This window comes from Schistocerca gregaria, chromosome 7, assembly GCF_023897955.1.
Source record: "Schistocerca gregaria isolate iqSchGreg1 chromosome 7, iqSchGreg1.2, whole genome shotgun sequence".
NCBI lineage: Eukaryota > Metazoa > Arthropoda > Insecta > Orthoptera > Acrididae > Schistocerca > Schistocerca gregaria.
Genome location: NC_064926.1, coordinates 40,018,299 through 40,033,408, shown reverse-complemented (window position 1 = coordinate 40,033,408; position 15,110 = coordinate 40,018,299). Strand labels below are relative to the sequence as shown.

General features: G+C 43.3%; 1 protein-coding gene across 1 annotated transcript in view; it reads left to right on the top strand.

Annotated features, from left to right (window-relative positions):
• LOC126281825 (adipokinetic hormone/corazonin-related peptide receptor variant I-like) overlaps positions 1 to 15,110 on the top strand; it is a 156,656-nt gene that overhangs the window by 51,618 nt on the left and 89,928 nt on the right. The window contains exons 3-4 of the mRNA XM_049981054.1: positions 26 to 231; positions 7,223 to 7,347. Coding sequence (XP_049837011.1) covers positions 26 to 231; positions 7,223 to 7,347 — 331 coding nt within the window. The remainder of the gene's footprint in view (positions 1 to 25; positions 232 to 7,222; positions 7,348 to 15,110) is intronic.

The window sequence follows — 15,110 nt, the reverse complement described above, 5'->3', positions numbered from 1 at the left end:
AGTCGCTTTTCTCGCGCATGCGCAGGCAGCGAGCGCGCCTTCCGGCTGGAGACGGAGCGCGGCAGCAAGGGCGGCGGCGACGCTGCCGGCGACAACCGGCGCCGCCTCATCCGGCGCGCCAAGGCCACCTCGGTGCGCATCTCGCTGCTCATCGTGGCCGCCTTCGTCGTCTGCTGGACGCCCTACTACACCATGATGATCATCTTCCTCTTCCTCAACCCGGACAAGCACGTACGTCGCGCCCCGCGTCCGCTCACATGTAACCAACTCCCGTCATGCACACTAGTCGTATTATTACAAGGGTGGAGAGTCTTGTCACTCACCACAGAGTTGTTAGATATCTTCTAAGATTCAAGACTGTTAGTAAACATACTGTTGCAAGGATCAAAAATGTGAAATTATACAATCTGTTGTTGTTTGTTGGTAAATGTCTTGAGTGATCACTATGGCACAGTTAACTGCGATGGGCGACTTTTCATGCCACAGTCTTTATCTTTGTGTTGTGTACATAGTTCCGCATAGTCAGAGCGCTCACAACTTTCCCACTAGAGCGCGCCCCGCTAAGCACAACGGCGCAGGTGCAGCGGTCGTCCGTCTCCTCCACACTACGAGATGGCACTGCCTTAGAGATGGACCAAATTCTGCTTTGCCAATCCGCGTATTAATATGTAACGCAGCCAATGAGATTGCTGTTAACGTAGAACCTTATCTCCTCGCGGATCACACTCGTGCAGTGATACATGAATGCGCGAGGTATTATAATGAGTGTACAGACCTCTGGTTAGTCAGTGTGTATTACTCTGTATGAGTCTGTATTTATCTGCACCAGTCTGTACCAGTCTATAGTCAAGTTTCAGTCTGCGCCTAATAAGATTATCATATTCCTGTACATAGCCATGAAGATAAATGTGTAGACACTTTGTCAAGTATCAGAGTTATGTGAGAATAAGATTAACGTACCAAGACCAAAGGAACTTCAGATTGTCAATTGTAAACAGCATCCAGAATCAAGTTACGTAATGTCTATGCTTTTTATTATTTAAACAAATGTGTGTGAAAATTAATCAAGTTCTGTTTAAAGCTGGTCACCGTCAACCTGCTGCTCTAAGCGTGCAAGTGGCATTTCTATCATCTGACCTAACGGCAGAAGATAAACACGCCACGATAAGACCAAGAGACATATTGCTGACACTCGCCTACTTCGTTAGAGGGACAACTCAAATAATCTGATGGTGTGTGTACCGAAGGTCTTACAGTAAGCACACCACACTTTGTCACTATTTCCTAAATTCTAGGCCCAGTATTGGGCGACATAAATAGCAGCATTGGCTCTCATCCATAGATATTCGAGAATGCACATAGAAGAACTGATAGAACACTTCATCACAATCACAGAAAATGTTGCTATTATATTACAGCTTTCATCTTCACGGCTGCAGCTATGAGGTGCGACAATAGAGTAATGAGACTGATATAAAAAAAAAAAATGTTGCTCACCGTTTGAGTCAAGTTTAGTGCTGTCTCGTTCAATGTAGCTCCCTTCTGACTGCACACACTTTTTCCAGCGCTTCTGCCATTGATGGTAACATTTCTGGAACTCATCTTTTGCAATATCTTCTAACACCCTTGTCACAGCTTTTTGGACATCTTGTGTTGTTTGAAAATGGTGCCCCTTGACCGCCGTTGGAAGTAGAAAAAAAGTCGCACAGAGCGATATCTGGTGAATAAGGTGGCTGTGGTAGTACTGAAATTTGTTTAGAGGTTAATAATTGCTGTACTGACAGAGCAGAATTGGATGGCACATTATCGTTATGCAGAATCCAATTATCAGCAAATTTGGCAGAGACACAAGGAACTATGTTACGAAGTCTTTCTAAAATTTCTTTGTAGTAATATGGGTTAACTGTTTGTCCAAGAGTTTCCCATTCTTTATGAACAATTCCCTTGGAATCAAAGAAGCACATAAACATGCCTTTCACTTTTGACTTTGACATTCTAGGTTTTTTGGTCTGGATGATCCCTTTGAGCACCATTGCGAACTTTGGCATTTTTACTCTGGATCGTACTTAAAGAAAACAACTTTCATCACCAGTGATAACACGGCTCAACAATTCTGGATTGATTTCCGTTTGCTGTAGCAGATCGGCTGCCACGTTTTTTCGTGTTTCTCGCTATTGTGGTGTGAGATTTTTGGGGACCATTTCTGCACAAATCTTTCTCATACCAAGATCTTCAGTTATTATTAGACGAACCGTTTTTTCATTGATGTTCAATTCTCTTGCAATCATTTTCACGAATAATCTTCGATCAGATCGTACTGGTCCACGCACCCTGGCCAAGTTGTCATCCGTCTGTTAGTTTGATGGTCGTCCACTGTGGTCTTCATCTTCAATATTCGTTCTGCCTTCACTAAGTATTTTATGCCAACGGAAAACTTGAGCTCTTGACATAACCTCCTCTCAAAAAGCCACAAAGACGTGTTAACTTATTACAGCACAACTCAAGACTGAGCAGTTGCATCGATGTGCCACTTCGACAAGAAGCAGCTTATAGAACAAAGTCAAAGATATTGTGCCTAAGCAAGCCTGCAGGGTTTCCACACCTTGCAAAGAAAATAAGTCTCGTTACTTTATTGTCGCACCTCGTATTCATAGTGTGTTCAGTATTCTCCAGGTTACCCACTTCGTTTGGATACTTGTTGGCTCGATTTCTTGTGAGGGGAACATATCGCTGTAAGGGAGGAGCCTCACTAAAGATTACCCATACCTGCCTTCTTGTCGGTGGCATATCATTTCATCACTGCATAATGACTAAACGAACATGAGCTGCAAACAAAAATGCTAGAAACAGTCCTTTTCAGGACCAACACTACCTATATATATATATATATATATATATATATATATATATATATATATATATATATATATATATATATATATATATATATATGGTAGGATCAGAAGAAATAAAGAAGACATTTTGTCAGAAATATGCACAAACAATAGTTCAACGAAAATGACAATTATCACGTGAAGGTAAACGATATTCTTTTTCTTAACTTGACTGCAGCCTAGATACAAAGTAACTTCAGACATAATTAATGCGAATACTCAGAACAGTGCATTTCTAGAGAAATAGACACAGAGAATGTCGTTCTTCCGCTGAAGTTCCTATAATCAGAAGAGTACATTTTTGAATTAACATTTCTGACATCATAAGACGACAGGCGTCTCATGTAATTGGGTGTACACGAAAATGAATACAACTCTGAGTTTGGAGAACCGGAGTGCATGGCGGATGTAACATTTCTTGACCCCAGCCCCAACGCTCTAGGAAAGCCAATTCAAAACTGTTCATGAAGTCTCTGAAGCTTTATTTCAAGGATGTCTGGAGCCACTGTGTGACTAAAGACAAAACATATGTGAACCATAATACCACGAGAAAAACTAGTCAAAATTTTAAATTGTCCAAAGCGAAAATCGACTGAAAAGAACCATAACCATTTTGTTAGTGTAGATTTGATTTTCTTTTTGAATCAGAGAGCATTATCATTATCTATTCGTTAGAAATGCGGAAATGGGTATCCTACCTCTCTAGTCTAATGGAACATTTGCGTAGTGCGGTGAATTAGAAGTGACCTGTCTAGTGACTTGGGGACGTAAGGTATTGGACTCGGATGACTGCGAAGGGCGAAACAACTGCACCAAGGATGGTGCTAGATAATAACGAGCTCATAGAGATCTAGTGGTTGGAGAAATAAAATTTCCATCGCCAGAAACGTTTGATAGTCAGATAAACTCCGATCGCTATGTGATTCTGACAAAGTATTTTGGTCACCTAGAAGAGTTAGTGCAAGTCACGAGTTCGTAAAACCACACGCCGTTGTCTGTTGAACGTACAATGAGTGAACGTGTGAAAATAAGTCATATGGAAAAGAAGAGCAAGGAAAGAAGAAAATCTTACGTCAGATGTCTATACAGTTGGAGCCTTGGACAGGAACACCTGGACAGAAGCTGGTCAGTTGTAATCCTGGAGAAATCAGGTTGGCTAACCAGCCACTGCTGTTTTCTAAAAGTATCTTCGCCAAGGACAGCCACTTCCGCCTGCTCGGTACACTGATGGTGGCGGTGTGACAGCTGTCGCGATACTCTCGCAGTTTCGCCGTAGCGTGCGACTCGAAACGCCTCTGCTGACTGAGTCATCGGCGGAAGAACTCTTGCCACTATCTGCGAGAAGCGGTGTGGACTCGGATGCGGGTGGAATCTGCGGCACCTCTTACGCCTTGTTCCTCTACGAGCAGCTTGTAAACCCATACAGCATGGCTCGTGAGTGATTACCTAGGGAAAGTTCCATGGCGGAATTTTGCTACTTGAGAGCAGAAATTCGAAACAGCTCTTTTCTAAGGCATCCAATCACTGCAAATATATTTTCATATGGTTTGCTCAGATTCAATGATTTTATACCTGAATTAATACTTCGCTGCATGATATCCTACATTTCTCCATCATTTCCCTACAATATTCTCGTCGGGGGTCCATCATTTTTTAAAGGGTTATAATAATTATCCTACTGCCTAGATGAAGGTATTATTTGAAACGTTGAGCTGAAGTAATCTTATTGATACGCCCCGCTTAACCCGCAGGACAGGACGGTTAGTTTAAACTGTGGAAAGAGGCCAAAATAAGGGGCTGTCAGCTGAACTCGAACATACAAATTTGTTATTTGATCAAACATTACAAGAGCCCAAAAATTTTTTATTTAAACACACAGCTTTAATCTTTGGGACTTAATTACCAGCTGAAAGCCATCTTAATTTAAAAACGGCTGAATGCCAATAACTTAAAATGCAAGCACAATTAGAAATTTAAAAGGCAAGCCTTATCATACAACAGTTCATAATTTAGGCTGAAGGCCCAAATAATCTGAGATTTTCAGAGCAAACAGTTAGAATTCAAAATCGGCTGAAAGCCCAACACTTAAGATGAAACAATATTAACATTTTTCTTAAAAAAAGCGAAGGCTTTACATAAAACAGTTCTTAATTAGGCAAAACTCAACCAAAACAGAAATTTAAAAGGCAAAGCCTTATCTAAAAACAGTTCTTTGGTTAGGCTGTAGGCCCAAAGAATCAGACACTTCAAGAGCAAACACGTTCATTTCAAATGGGCTAAAGGCCTAAGACTTAAAACTCAATAACTTTTTTTAAAATACTAAAGGTCTTACGTGATACCGTTCTTTAATTTAGACTGAAGGCGTTAAGAGTAAAACAACTCAGACTCAAAATCGGCTGAAGGCCTAACACTTAAAATTCAACAACATTAAAAACCAATAAAATGCCAAAGGTCTTACATGAAACAGTTCTTCAAATTAGGCTGAAGGCCTAAATAATCTTAGGCCGTAAGGGCAAAACAACCACAATTTTAAAAAATCGGATATAAGCCATGCAAGTACAAACAACAAGAACAAATAAATAAAAAGAAGGGGCGCTCAGATGTTCGAGGGTCGGCATGTAATTCACTGACGCTCGCTTAGGTGAGACAGGCAGTCGGGCCAACCATTCACGATCCGACGACAACCCAACCGACCGACAGTCAACGGACCCTCCGACAAGATAACTCCCACTTCACCCGACCAGGGCACAACAGGGAGCTGAACGGAACTCTGTAGAAGATATTGGTGCCCACAACCAATCATACATGGAGCTGTCAAAGTACACACCATGCTGGACAACAACACGATGAGGAAACTACACTGCCAGAAATTTACGTCATCGGCCAGGGCAGGTAACTGGAACTTTAACGGCCACAAGGTAGAAGATTCCGCTGGTGCACTTCAATTCAAATAACCAAATACAGTGCAACTCCATCGGAAGGTGGCTAGAATTTTCCAACTTGGGAACCACATTGTTGCTCGTGAGAACATCCCAACAGCCGACATCGAACCCAAACGACACGATGTGAACAGTCTTGACTTGCTGGTAGATTAAACCAGATCTCAACTGTAGTGTCCAGAGTCGGTGAGCCACGGACCTAGTAGCAATCGGAACAGCCCCACACACTCAGACACCATGTAGAGTCCGCCAGCGGCCCCGGCCAAACTACGCCCCGCGGAGAATTCCTCGCTGCTCCACGCCAACCGACCGACTGGTCGCACACTGCCCAGCTGGAAACTGTAAGCACCAGGTCAAAGATAATCCAAGGTGTGTATATCGAAACACACCGCAGCTGCCACATGCGGAAGGAGAGGATAACAGCATAATCGCGATAACCACGGGAGACTAAACACAAAATCGCAACGAAGGATTAATCCAGCGCATTACACAAGTCAGCCACGGCTCTCTTACAGTTAGCAATTATCCAGAAAATTACAGTCATACGCTTCATTAGTTCAATGACAATGTAGTTACTCGAGATCAGTTGGCTAGGTGCCGGAACTACGTTTAACTTCACCTATATCCCACTATCGTCGTCATCAAATACATTAACACAATCCTGCCCTTTACATGCATTTCTCAGTCATACGCACGTGAGGCGCCTGACGCATATTGCTCGCCCTAAGTGACGTTGATACTGAAGAATAACTTTACAAATTAGAAACGTGTAACTAAGTGTTGATAACGGAAACGTATGATAGCATCTATCTTCACACTTCACTTGGAATCAGTCTGTTTGTAAATAGTAGCAACTTCTCCACGAAAAGTGTGTGAAATTTGCTGAGAGATGTTCATAGCTCGTGAAACGAAACTCAGAAACATTTCAAGGTAGCAAGTGCTAATCATTTTCTGGCGATGAAATTGACAAGGAAACCTTACACACTTCGTTATATCGTGTCCGTAGTGCCCCATACGTGTGTATAACTAATTTGCGCGGAGAATTCAGCTTTCTCAAATCCAGCAAAAATAGAATTTCCAATACCGCCCTTTAGCTGGTTTATTCATTCTACAATATATGTGTAAAAGAATAAAAAAGGAATTCCAAGCCGCGGAATTACTAAATAAATCTTTATATATCTGATTTCTATCGTATCGTACAAGTAGTTTTCTTTTCATATTACCATGAGTAATGCGCAAAGTTTCTTTATCCCAGTAAATTCTCAAATACATTCGATTTCTAAACGTTTAGAATTCTATATCTGTGAGTCACTAAAAAGATTTCGAAGATATGCTATTGTGCAGAGAAGCTACTCTGACTTGTAATTCGTTCATTACTCATTATTGCAGCTGAGCGAGGATTTGCAGTCGGGGATTTTCTTCTTTGGGATGTCCAACAGCCTGGTGAATCCTATTATCTACGGTGCCTTCCACCTGTGGAGACCAAGACGTAAAAGTCGAAGTGAATATCGCAGGTAAATTACTTCTATTTACTCTTGGTCTAATAGAATGTTATCGTTACAATATTTGTGAATTGCAGTGGCTTTAGCGTGTTACATCATTATAAAATATTTCAGAAGAAATCCACAAAAATTTCTAAGGTTCAACTGCGGAATTACACTTAATGTAACAGATAAAGGAAAAGAGAGTCACAGAATTTAACGTATATTTAAGGAATGCATTTAAAACATTACAGAATATCCCAAAAGGAAATAAAACATGACTTAACAACATAACTGGTCTGTGCAATTAGATTATTACTGGAAATTAGCTCAATAAGTGCAGCAGAAATCTTCAGATTTTTCTGGTTGGTGACAGAAGAAAACGAAATTCTTTCAGATACAGTATTGTAGTTCCTTCACGGCTACTGGTAGTTCCTAACGATGGTAGTTACTTTCCCTCATCAGTGGACAGTATTTCGTTGATTACAGAGACGTTGTGGGGAAACATTTGGGAGAAAATACATCATTAAATCGCAGTGACGGCACTTTTGGGGTGGCAATAACATTAAAGCATACCTCTGATGGAATGGTAGATTTTGCTGCTGCGTAGTGTATTATCCCACAAGTTATGGCACGTTTGATGGTTCTTATCAGTCATAATCAACTCTCGATACTAAACAAGTGTATAATTCCTACTGTGAGTACTTCAAATAAAGGCATCTTTACTAACTGGTCATATTTCTGATTGTTCTGCAATATTCCTTATAATCAATGTTGCTTTATTGAAATTTTTAGACACTATACTCTCTTCTTTAACACAAGATACACTAGGGTGACAAAAGTCATGGGATACCTACTAATATCATGCCGGACCTCTAGATTATGTCTGCTAAATGTTCCATGGGTTTCATTTCGAATGTACTCTGTGGTCAAATCACTCCTTAGAATTGTCCAGAATGTTCTTCAAACCAACTGCGAACAATTGTGGCCCGGTCACCTGGTGCACTGTCATCCATCCTTTGATGGGAATCGTGTCAGGCGACCTGAGTGGCCAAATCATTCGCTTGAACTGCCCCTGATATGGTACACAGTCATCCACAAAAATTACCTCTTTTATTGGGAACAAGAAGTCCATGAACGGAAGCAGGTAGTCTTCAAGTAGCCAAACATAACCATTTTCAGTCAATGGTTGGTTCACGTGGGCCAGAGGACCGTCCATTCCATGTAAACAAGTCCACCGCACCATTGTGTAGCCATCTCCAGCTTGTTGTACAGAGTCTTGTTGAAACATTGGGTCCATGGCTTGGAGGAGGAGGAGGGGGGGGGGGGGTGTCTGGGTGTTTGTGCCACACTCGATCCCTAACATTTGCACTTACCAGCAGAAACAGTGACTCATCTGAGCGAGCCACGGTTTTCCAATCGTCTGGCGTCCACCCGACGTCACCAGACCAGGAGAGGCGCCGCAGGAGATGTCGTGGTGTTAGCAAAGGCACTCGCGTCTTTCGTCTGATGCCATGGCCCATTGACGCCATATTTCGCTGCACTGTCCTAATACGTTCGTCGTACTCTCCACACTGATTTCTGCGGCTGTTTCACTTAGTACTGCTTGTCTCTTAGCACTGACAACTTAACAAAACGCTGCTGCTCTCGGTCGTTAAGTGAAGGCCGTCGGCCACTGTGTTGTCCGCGGTGAGAGGCAATGCCTGAAATATGATATTCTGGCCACACCCTTGAAACTGTGGATCTCTGAATATTGAATTCCCAAAGGAATTTCGCGAAACGGAATGTCCCATGCCTCTAATTCCAACTACCATTCCACGTTGAAAGTCTGGTATCACAGTCATGTCGTCAACTTGTCACGTGACTCACCTGTGTGCAAATGACAGCAGCGCCAATGCTCTGTCCTTCCATACCTTGTGTACGCGACACTGTCGTCGCCTGTGTATCCCTGTCCCATGACTTTGTCACCTCACTGAAGATAATTTACTTGCTCGAGTTACAGGACTAATGGATGTTCACTACATTTATAGAATCTGTGAACTTGAATGTATATTTTTGCAGGGATTGTTTCATGAAGCTCCAGTCTCTTTGCTACCAAAAGATACTAAGAAAATTGTGGGCATTACACAGGAGACTGGAAACTTTTACCTACTTTTCCGATGGTAGTCATTGTCTCTATTATTGAATAAATCGAGATAGCGAAATAAATTGAAAACTGAGTAATAAAATAAATAGTGCGTTTAGTCGCCACTGTGCATTTGAGACTCACACCTTTTTCATTAGTGTCTCACTTTTTACTTAAGGACTTTCTCTGTGAATTAAACGCAGTAGTCACATGTACCTATGAATTTTGCTGATTTCTTTTGTAAATGAGACACCAGTATCAAGTAACTTCTCCGCGTTGTTTATACTGGGAAATGAAATGATCGTATTGCACTGACGGCCAGGTGTACCTACCTGTGGAACTTCGGTCTCCGAGCTACAAGTCTTTACAGTTGACATCTGACGACTTGCGTGTCGATGATGGTGAAATAACGGTGAGGGCTACACAACGACGAGTCCCCGAGAAGAGAAAATCCTTCCTCCCCCCCCCCCCCCCCCCCGACCACAAATCGAATCCTAGCCCGCTGCATGGTGATCACACGCGCTGACCAACTAGCTATAGAGGCGGACGTTCACACTGTTAAATCAACGAACAACACGAGGCGGTACAGCGCAGCAGCATGTTGGTGATGTCAAAACTTCACTCAGTCCGCTGATATCATCTCTCATTTACAGAAGGAACTAGATTTTGATGTACGTACCGAAGTTTTCTCATGTCCAGTTAATCACACATACAGGCATATCGACTTTCCAGCACCCTAGCATGTTTTTTTTAATACTAGATTTAGTTAACGGAACACCTAACAGTATTCTGTTCCATTATTTAGATACTTTATGTAAGAAATGGTCTGGCTGATTTGAATCCAACCTAGTTTGCGTAAAATACTTTGTTGGACACATTGATTAAAACATAATGCTACTCCATATTTTACTCGTTGATACGCCTGTGCCGTTTCCTATGATGTTGGTAGCTAAAGCTTTAAACATGGCTGCGTTGTCAGCGACCGTTACAATGTAAAATTGAAACACTTCTTCCCTCGGTCGCGAGAATGAAGTCTTTTTGACCTAGCTTTCCGTCACTTATAAGAGTGCGAAAACGCTTTAGTAAAAAAATATGAAAATAGAAAACTTAGAGGAAGGCCTCTAAGGGCTTAACCACATGTTGAAATGCGGCAGAATGAGACTCTGATGGCTTCATATTTATTTTATACGTGTAATGCCACTTTTAAATGTTTTATTTCTGATGAAAGCACTCTTAGAAGCGGCCGAAACCTAGGTCAAAAATACTTCATTTTTGCGACTGACAGCTGCAACTGGTTTAATTTTGTAAGTAGTTAAAGTGGATATTGTTGCTTTTGGGGGCATCATTAGATGTGACACCAATCGCATGTAGCACATGAGTGACAATCATGTTTCTAATAAAGTACCTAAAGACGCAATTGTGATTTGAATCAATTTTAAAGCGTCTATCATCATTAAATCTAGCATGATGGTGGGTCTAGTAAAGCACACCCTGATTTGACTTACCCTTCATATGGTATAGAGTATTTCTAGTAGATGAACGAAGTTGCATTGGAACATAAAATCAAACATCTTTCAGCTGTATAACTTCCAAACTGTTATTTGATAGAGCTGCCAGTTTCAGCGATATATTACGCCATCATCAGGAGCACTGACCATGAGTAAGCAGATTACAACCTCAGTTCCAGTCAAAATAGGGGCCAGCATTCAGAGATTGGTACCTGTAGATGCTTGGTAGAGCGATCACTTGACACATCATCTGCCAACTATGGCAGAAGTCGGCAGATGACGTTTGAAGTGATCGCTCTGTGGAAAGTCTACACATACCGGCCTTTGAATGCTGGCTCCTATTTTGACAGGAATTGAGGTTTGAATCTTCCTACACGTCGGTTAGGGGACCTGAAGATGACACAGTATATCGCAGAAACTGGGAGCCTAATAAAATAACAGTTTGGAAATTATATGGCTGAAAAGTGTTCGATTCTGTTCAGAACAGGTGAGGTCCTGTAACGATCTCTGAAGAGATGTACTTACAGAGGGAATTGCCATGGGTGGCGTATTAGATCCAACGGCAGCTTATAAGATGGCACAATAAATGAAGGTCAATTTCGCACGATAGGTAATAGTTATATGCATCATAGTGGGCAGGTGAATACGACACCTTACTTACTTCGGTGGTAATGGGCAGATTTACTTATAAGTATGTAATGTAAAAGGGATGACACTCAATCGATGGTATTAACACTCCGCTCCTATGTAATGCATGTCAATGAGCAGAAGGTGAAACAAGGAGCGAGAGGGAACGTTTTGTGTGGAAGCAGGCGTGGGCAGAAGCAGAGGTCGCACCATGGGAGGCACCACGAAAAGTTCTGAGGGAGCGTCCCGCGGCGGGAGTCAGCGACCCGACAGGTGACGCTTACTGGAGAGCAAGTAATGGGCCACCAGAAGTAGGACAGGAAGAAGCTTTGGAAAGCTGTGTTTCCGAATTCCAAATGGATGCAAACAAAACCAGTGACGCAATTGATCACGTGAACAGCGAGTGGTACACATGTGATGTACACATGTAACTTTTAGGCGTCTGGAGCAGGCACAAAACGTCCGATTGGAGGAAACGAAATAGAAAGGAGTAAAGTGCCAATATTTTCATGCAGTTTAATGGTAGGGACCTTGTGATTGGCAGAGAGAGTTTCCACAAAAATAAGAGGAACGGTCCTATTGGTCATAAAAAGCTGTGATTTGGAGAACAAAAGAACCCAGGTGGGGAAGCAGTTGGGTTACAACAAAGACAAGAGCTAAATTTTGAGGGACTCTTCTCTGAAATGGCATCAAGTGCAGAATGGTGCACATAACGCTGTGTATGATGCAGAGCAGAGATTTGTGTGAACACTGCGTTCACTGCAGCTAACATTCAGCTAGAGAGCTGAGCTCCAACTGTGGAGAAACGAACCAGCCGGTTAATGTTCTTGTAAGGACTGAGAGGGCATTTTAATATGCGTGCTATTCCAGCCCTGCTTGTGCATATTGCCGTATTCCAAGATTAGGGATGAGTACATGTTTCCACGCCTAACAGCAAACATAGAGTTTCTGCTGGAAAAGTCATCAAAAGCTTAATTAGTTTTCATAGGAATTTGAGGATGAGAGCAGTCATGAAGAGGACAGCTCATCGCACCTGAGGTAAATATCGAGAGCAGAGGGGTAAACTTGTCGGTTAACCAGCTTGCATGCACTGTAAACTCGAGCGACCTTGGGTAATCTTTTGCTCAACTTGTCACATAACTAACCATCCCCAGTAGAAACCGAAATTGAATGATTCTTCGTAGTAGCGACCAACATCATGGCATAGTCGTAAGAACAATTTTGTAAAGAAACTTCTAGTTAAAATTTATCAGTGTTGTGTTTAGGATTATTTCACTTTTGAGGATGAGATGCGTTAGTTTGACAACTGCCGTAACATAGTCACATTGTAAACTGTGTAAAGGCATGTATTTCTTTGATAAGATTGCAACATTAAACTAAAAATATTTACAGCTTACACAGTGGTTGTTCTGTCCTCAAAACCTTAGAAGCTTATCTGTTCTTGGAAACAGCGAGAATCTATGAGGGTGTGCTGAAAAGTAATGGTTCCGAATTTTTTATGTAAATAAAGCAAACGTTATTAACATACAAATCTTTACTCTACATGTCTATATATGTGCATTCCTTCGCGTCTATAAGACTCCTGATAGTTGCAGTGTGTTACATTACTGCGTCGTTGCATGAGAAACAGTGTGCTGTAATCGAGTTTCGAATTCGAAGACTTCGTCCACAGACGGGGCAAACCTCCTTCAGTACGACAATGCCAGACTTACATACGAGAGCTTCGATGTCTGCAATAGACCGACGCGTTGGGTTCACCGTCATCGATCATAAAACATGCAGTCCCGACTTGGCCTCAACAGGATCCAAAACTCAAAGAACATCTTCGAGGACCTGACTTTGACTGTGATGAAGCGGTGCAAGTTGACGTCATGTTGTGGCTCCAATAACGAATCCAGACGTTCTACAGTGACGGTATTAACAATCGGGTCTCTTCTTGGAAGAAATGTATTCATCTCCAGGGTGACTATTTTCTGAAATATTGTGTAAACATGAAGAATAAAGATGTAGACAGTATCGTTTATAAGAAATTCGGAGACGTTACTTTTCAGCACTCCCTCGTACTAGGATGAAACTTCCGCAGTGACGACATATACACTCCTGGAAATGGAAAAAAGAACACATTGACACCGGTGTGTCAGACCCACCATACTTGTTCCGGACACTGCGAGAGGGCTGTACAAGCAATGATCACACGCACAGCACAGCGGACACACCTGGAACCACGGTGGTGGCCGTCGAATGGCGCTAGCTGCGCAGCATTTGTGCACCGCCGCCGTCAGTGTCAGCCAGTTTGCCGTGTCATACGGAGCTCCATCGCAGTCTTTAACACTGGTAGCATGCCGCGACAGCGTGGACGTGAACTGTATGTGCAGTTGACGGACTTAAAGCGAGGGTGTGTAGTGGGCATGCGGGAGGCCGGGTGGACGTACCGCCGAATTGCTCAACACGTGCGGCGTGAGGTCTCCACAGTACATCGATGTTGTCGCCAGTGATCGGCGGAAGGTGCACGTGCCCGTCGACCTGGGACCGGACCGCAGCGACGCACGGATGCACGCCAAGACCGTAGGATCCTACGCAGTGCCGTAGGGGACCGCACCGCCACTTCCCAGCAAATTAGGGACACTGTTGCTCCTGGGGTATCGGCGAGGACCATTCGCAACCCTCTCCATGAAGCTGGGCTACGGTCCCGCACACCGTTAGGCCGTCTTCCGCTCACGCCCCAACATCGTGCAGCCCGCCTCCATTAGTGTCGCGACAGGCGTGAATGGAGGGACGAATGGAGACGTGTCGTCTTCAGCGATGAGAGTCGCTTCTGCCTTGGTGCCAATGATGGTCGTATGCGTGTTTGGCGCCGTGCAGGTGAGCGCCACAATCAGGACTGCATACGACCGAGGCACACAGGGCCAACACCCGGCATCATGGTGTGGGGAGCGATCTCCTACACTGGCCGTACACCTCTGGTAATCGTCGAGGGGACACTGAATAGTGCACGGTACATCCAAACCGTCATCGAACCCATCGTTCTACCATTCCTAGATCGGCAAGGGAACTTGCTGTTCCAACAGGACAATGCACGTCCGCATGTATCCCGTGCCACCCAACGTGCTCTAGAAGGTGTAAGTCAACTACCCTGGCCAGCAAGATCTCCGGATCTGTCCCCCATTGAGCATGTTTGGGACTTGATGAAGCGTCGTCTCACGCGGTCTGCACGTCCAGCACGAACGCTGGTCCAACTGAGGCGCCAGGTGGAAATGGCATAGCAAGCCGTTCCACAGGACTACATCCAGCATCTCTACGATCGTCACCATGGGAGAATAACAGCCTGCATTGCTGCGGAATGTGGATATACACTATATTAGTGCCGACATTGTGCATGCTCTGTTGCCTGTGTCTATGTGCCTGTGGTTCTGTCAGTGTGATCATGTGATGTATCTGACCCCAGGAATGTGTCAATAAAGTTTCCCCTTCCTGGGACAATGAATTCACGGTGTTCGTATTTCAGTTTCCAGAAGTGTATTTAGTGCCGTGTTGAC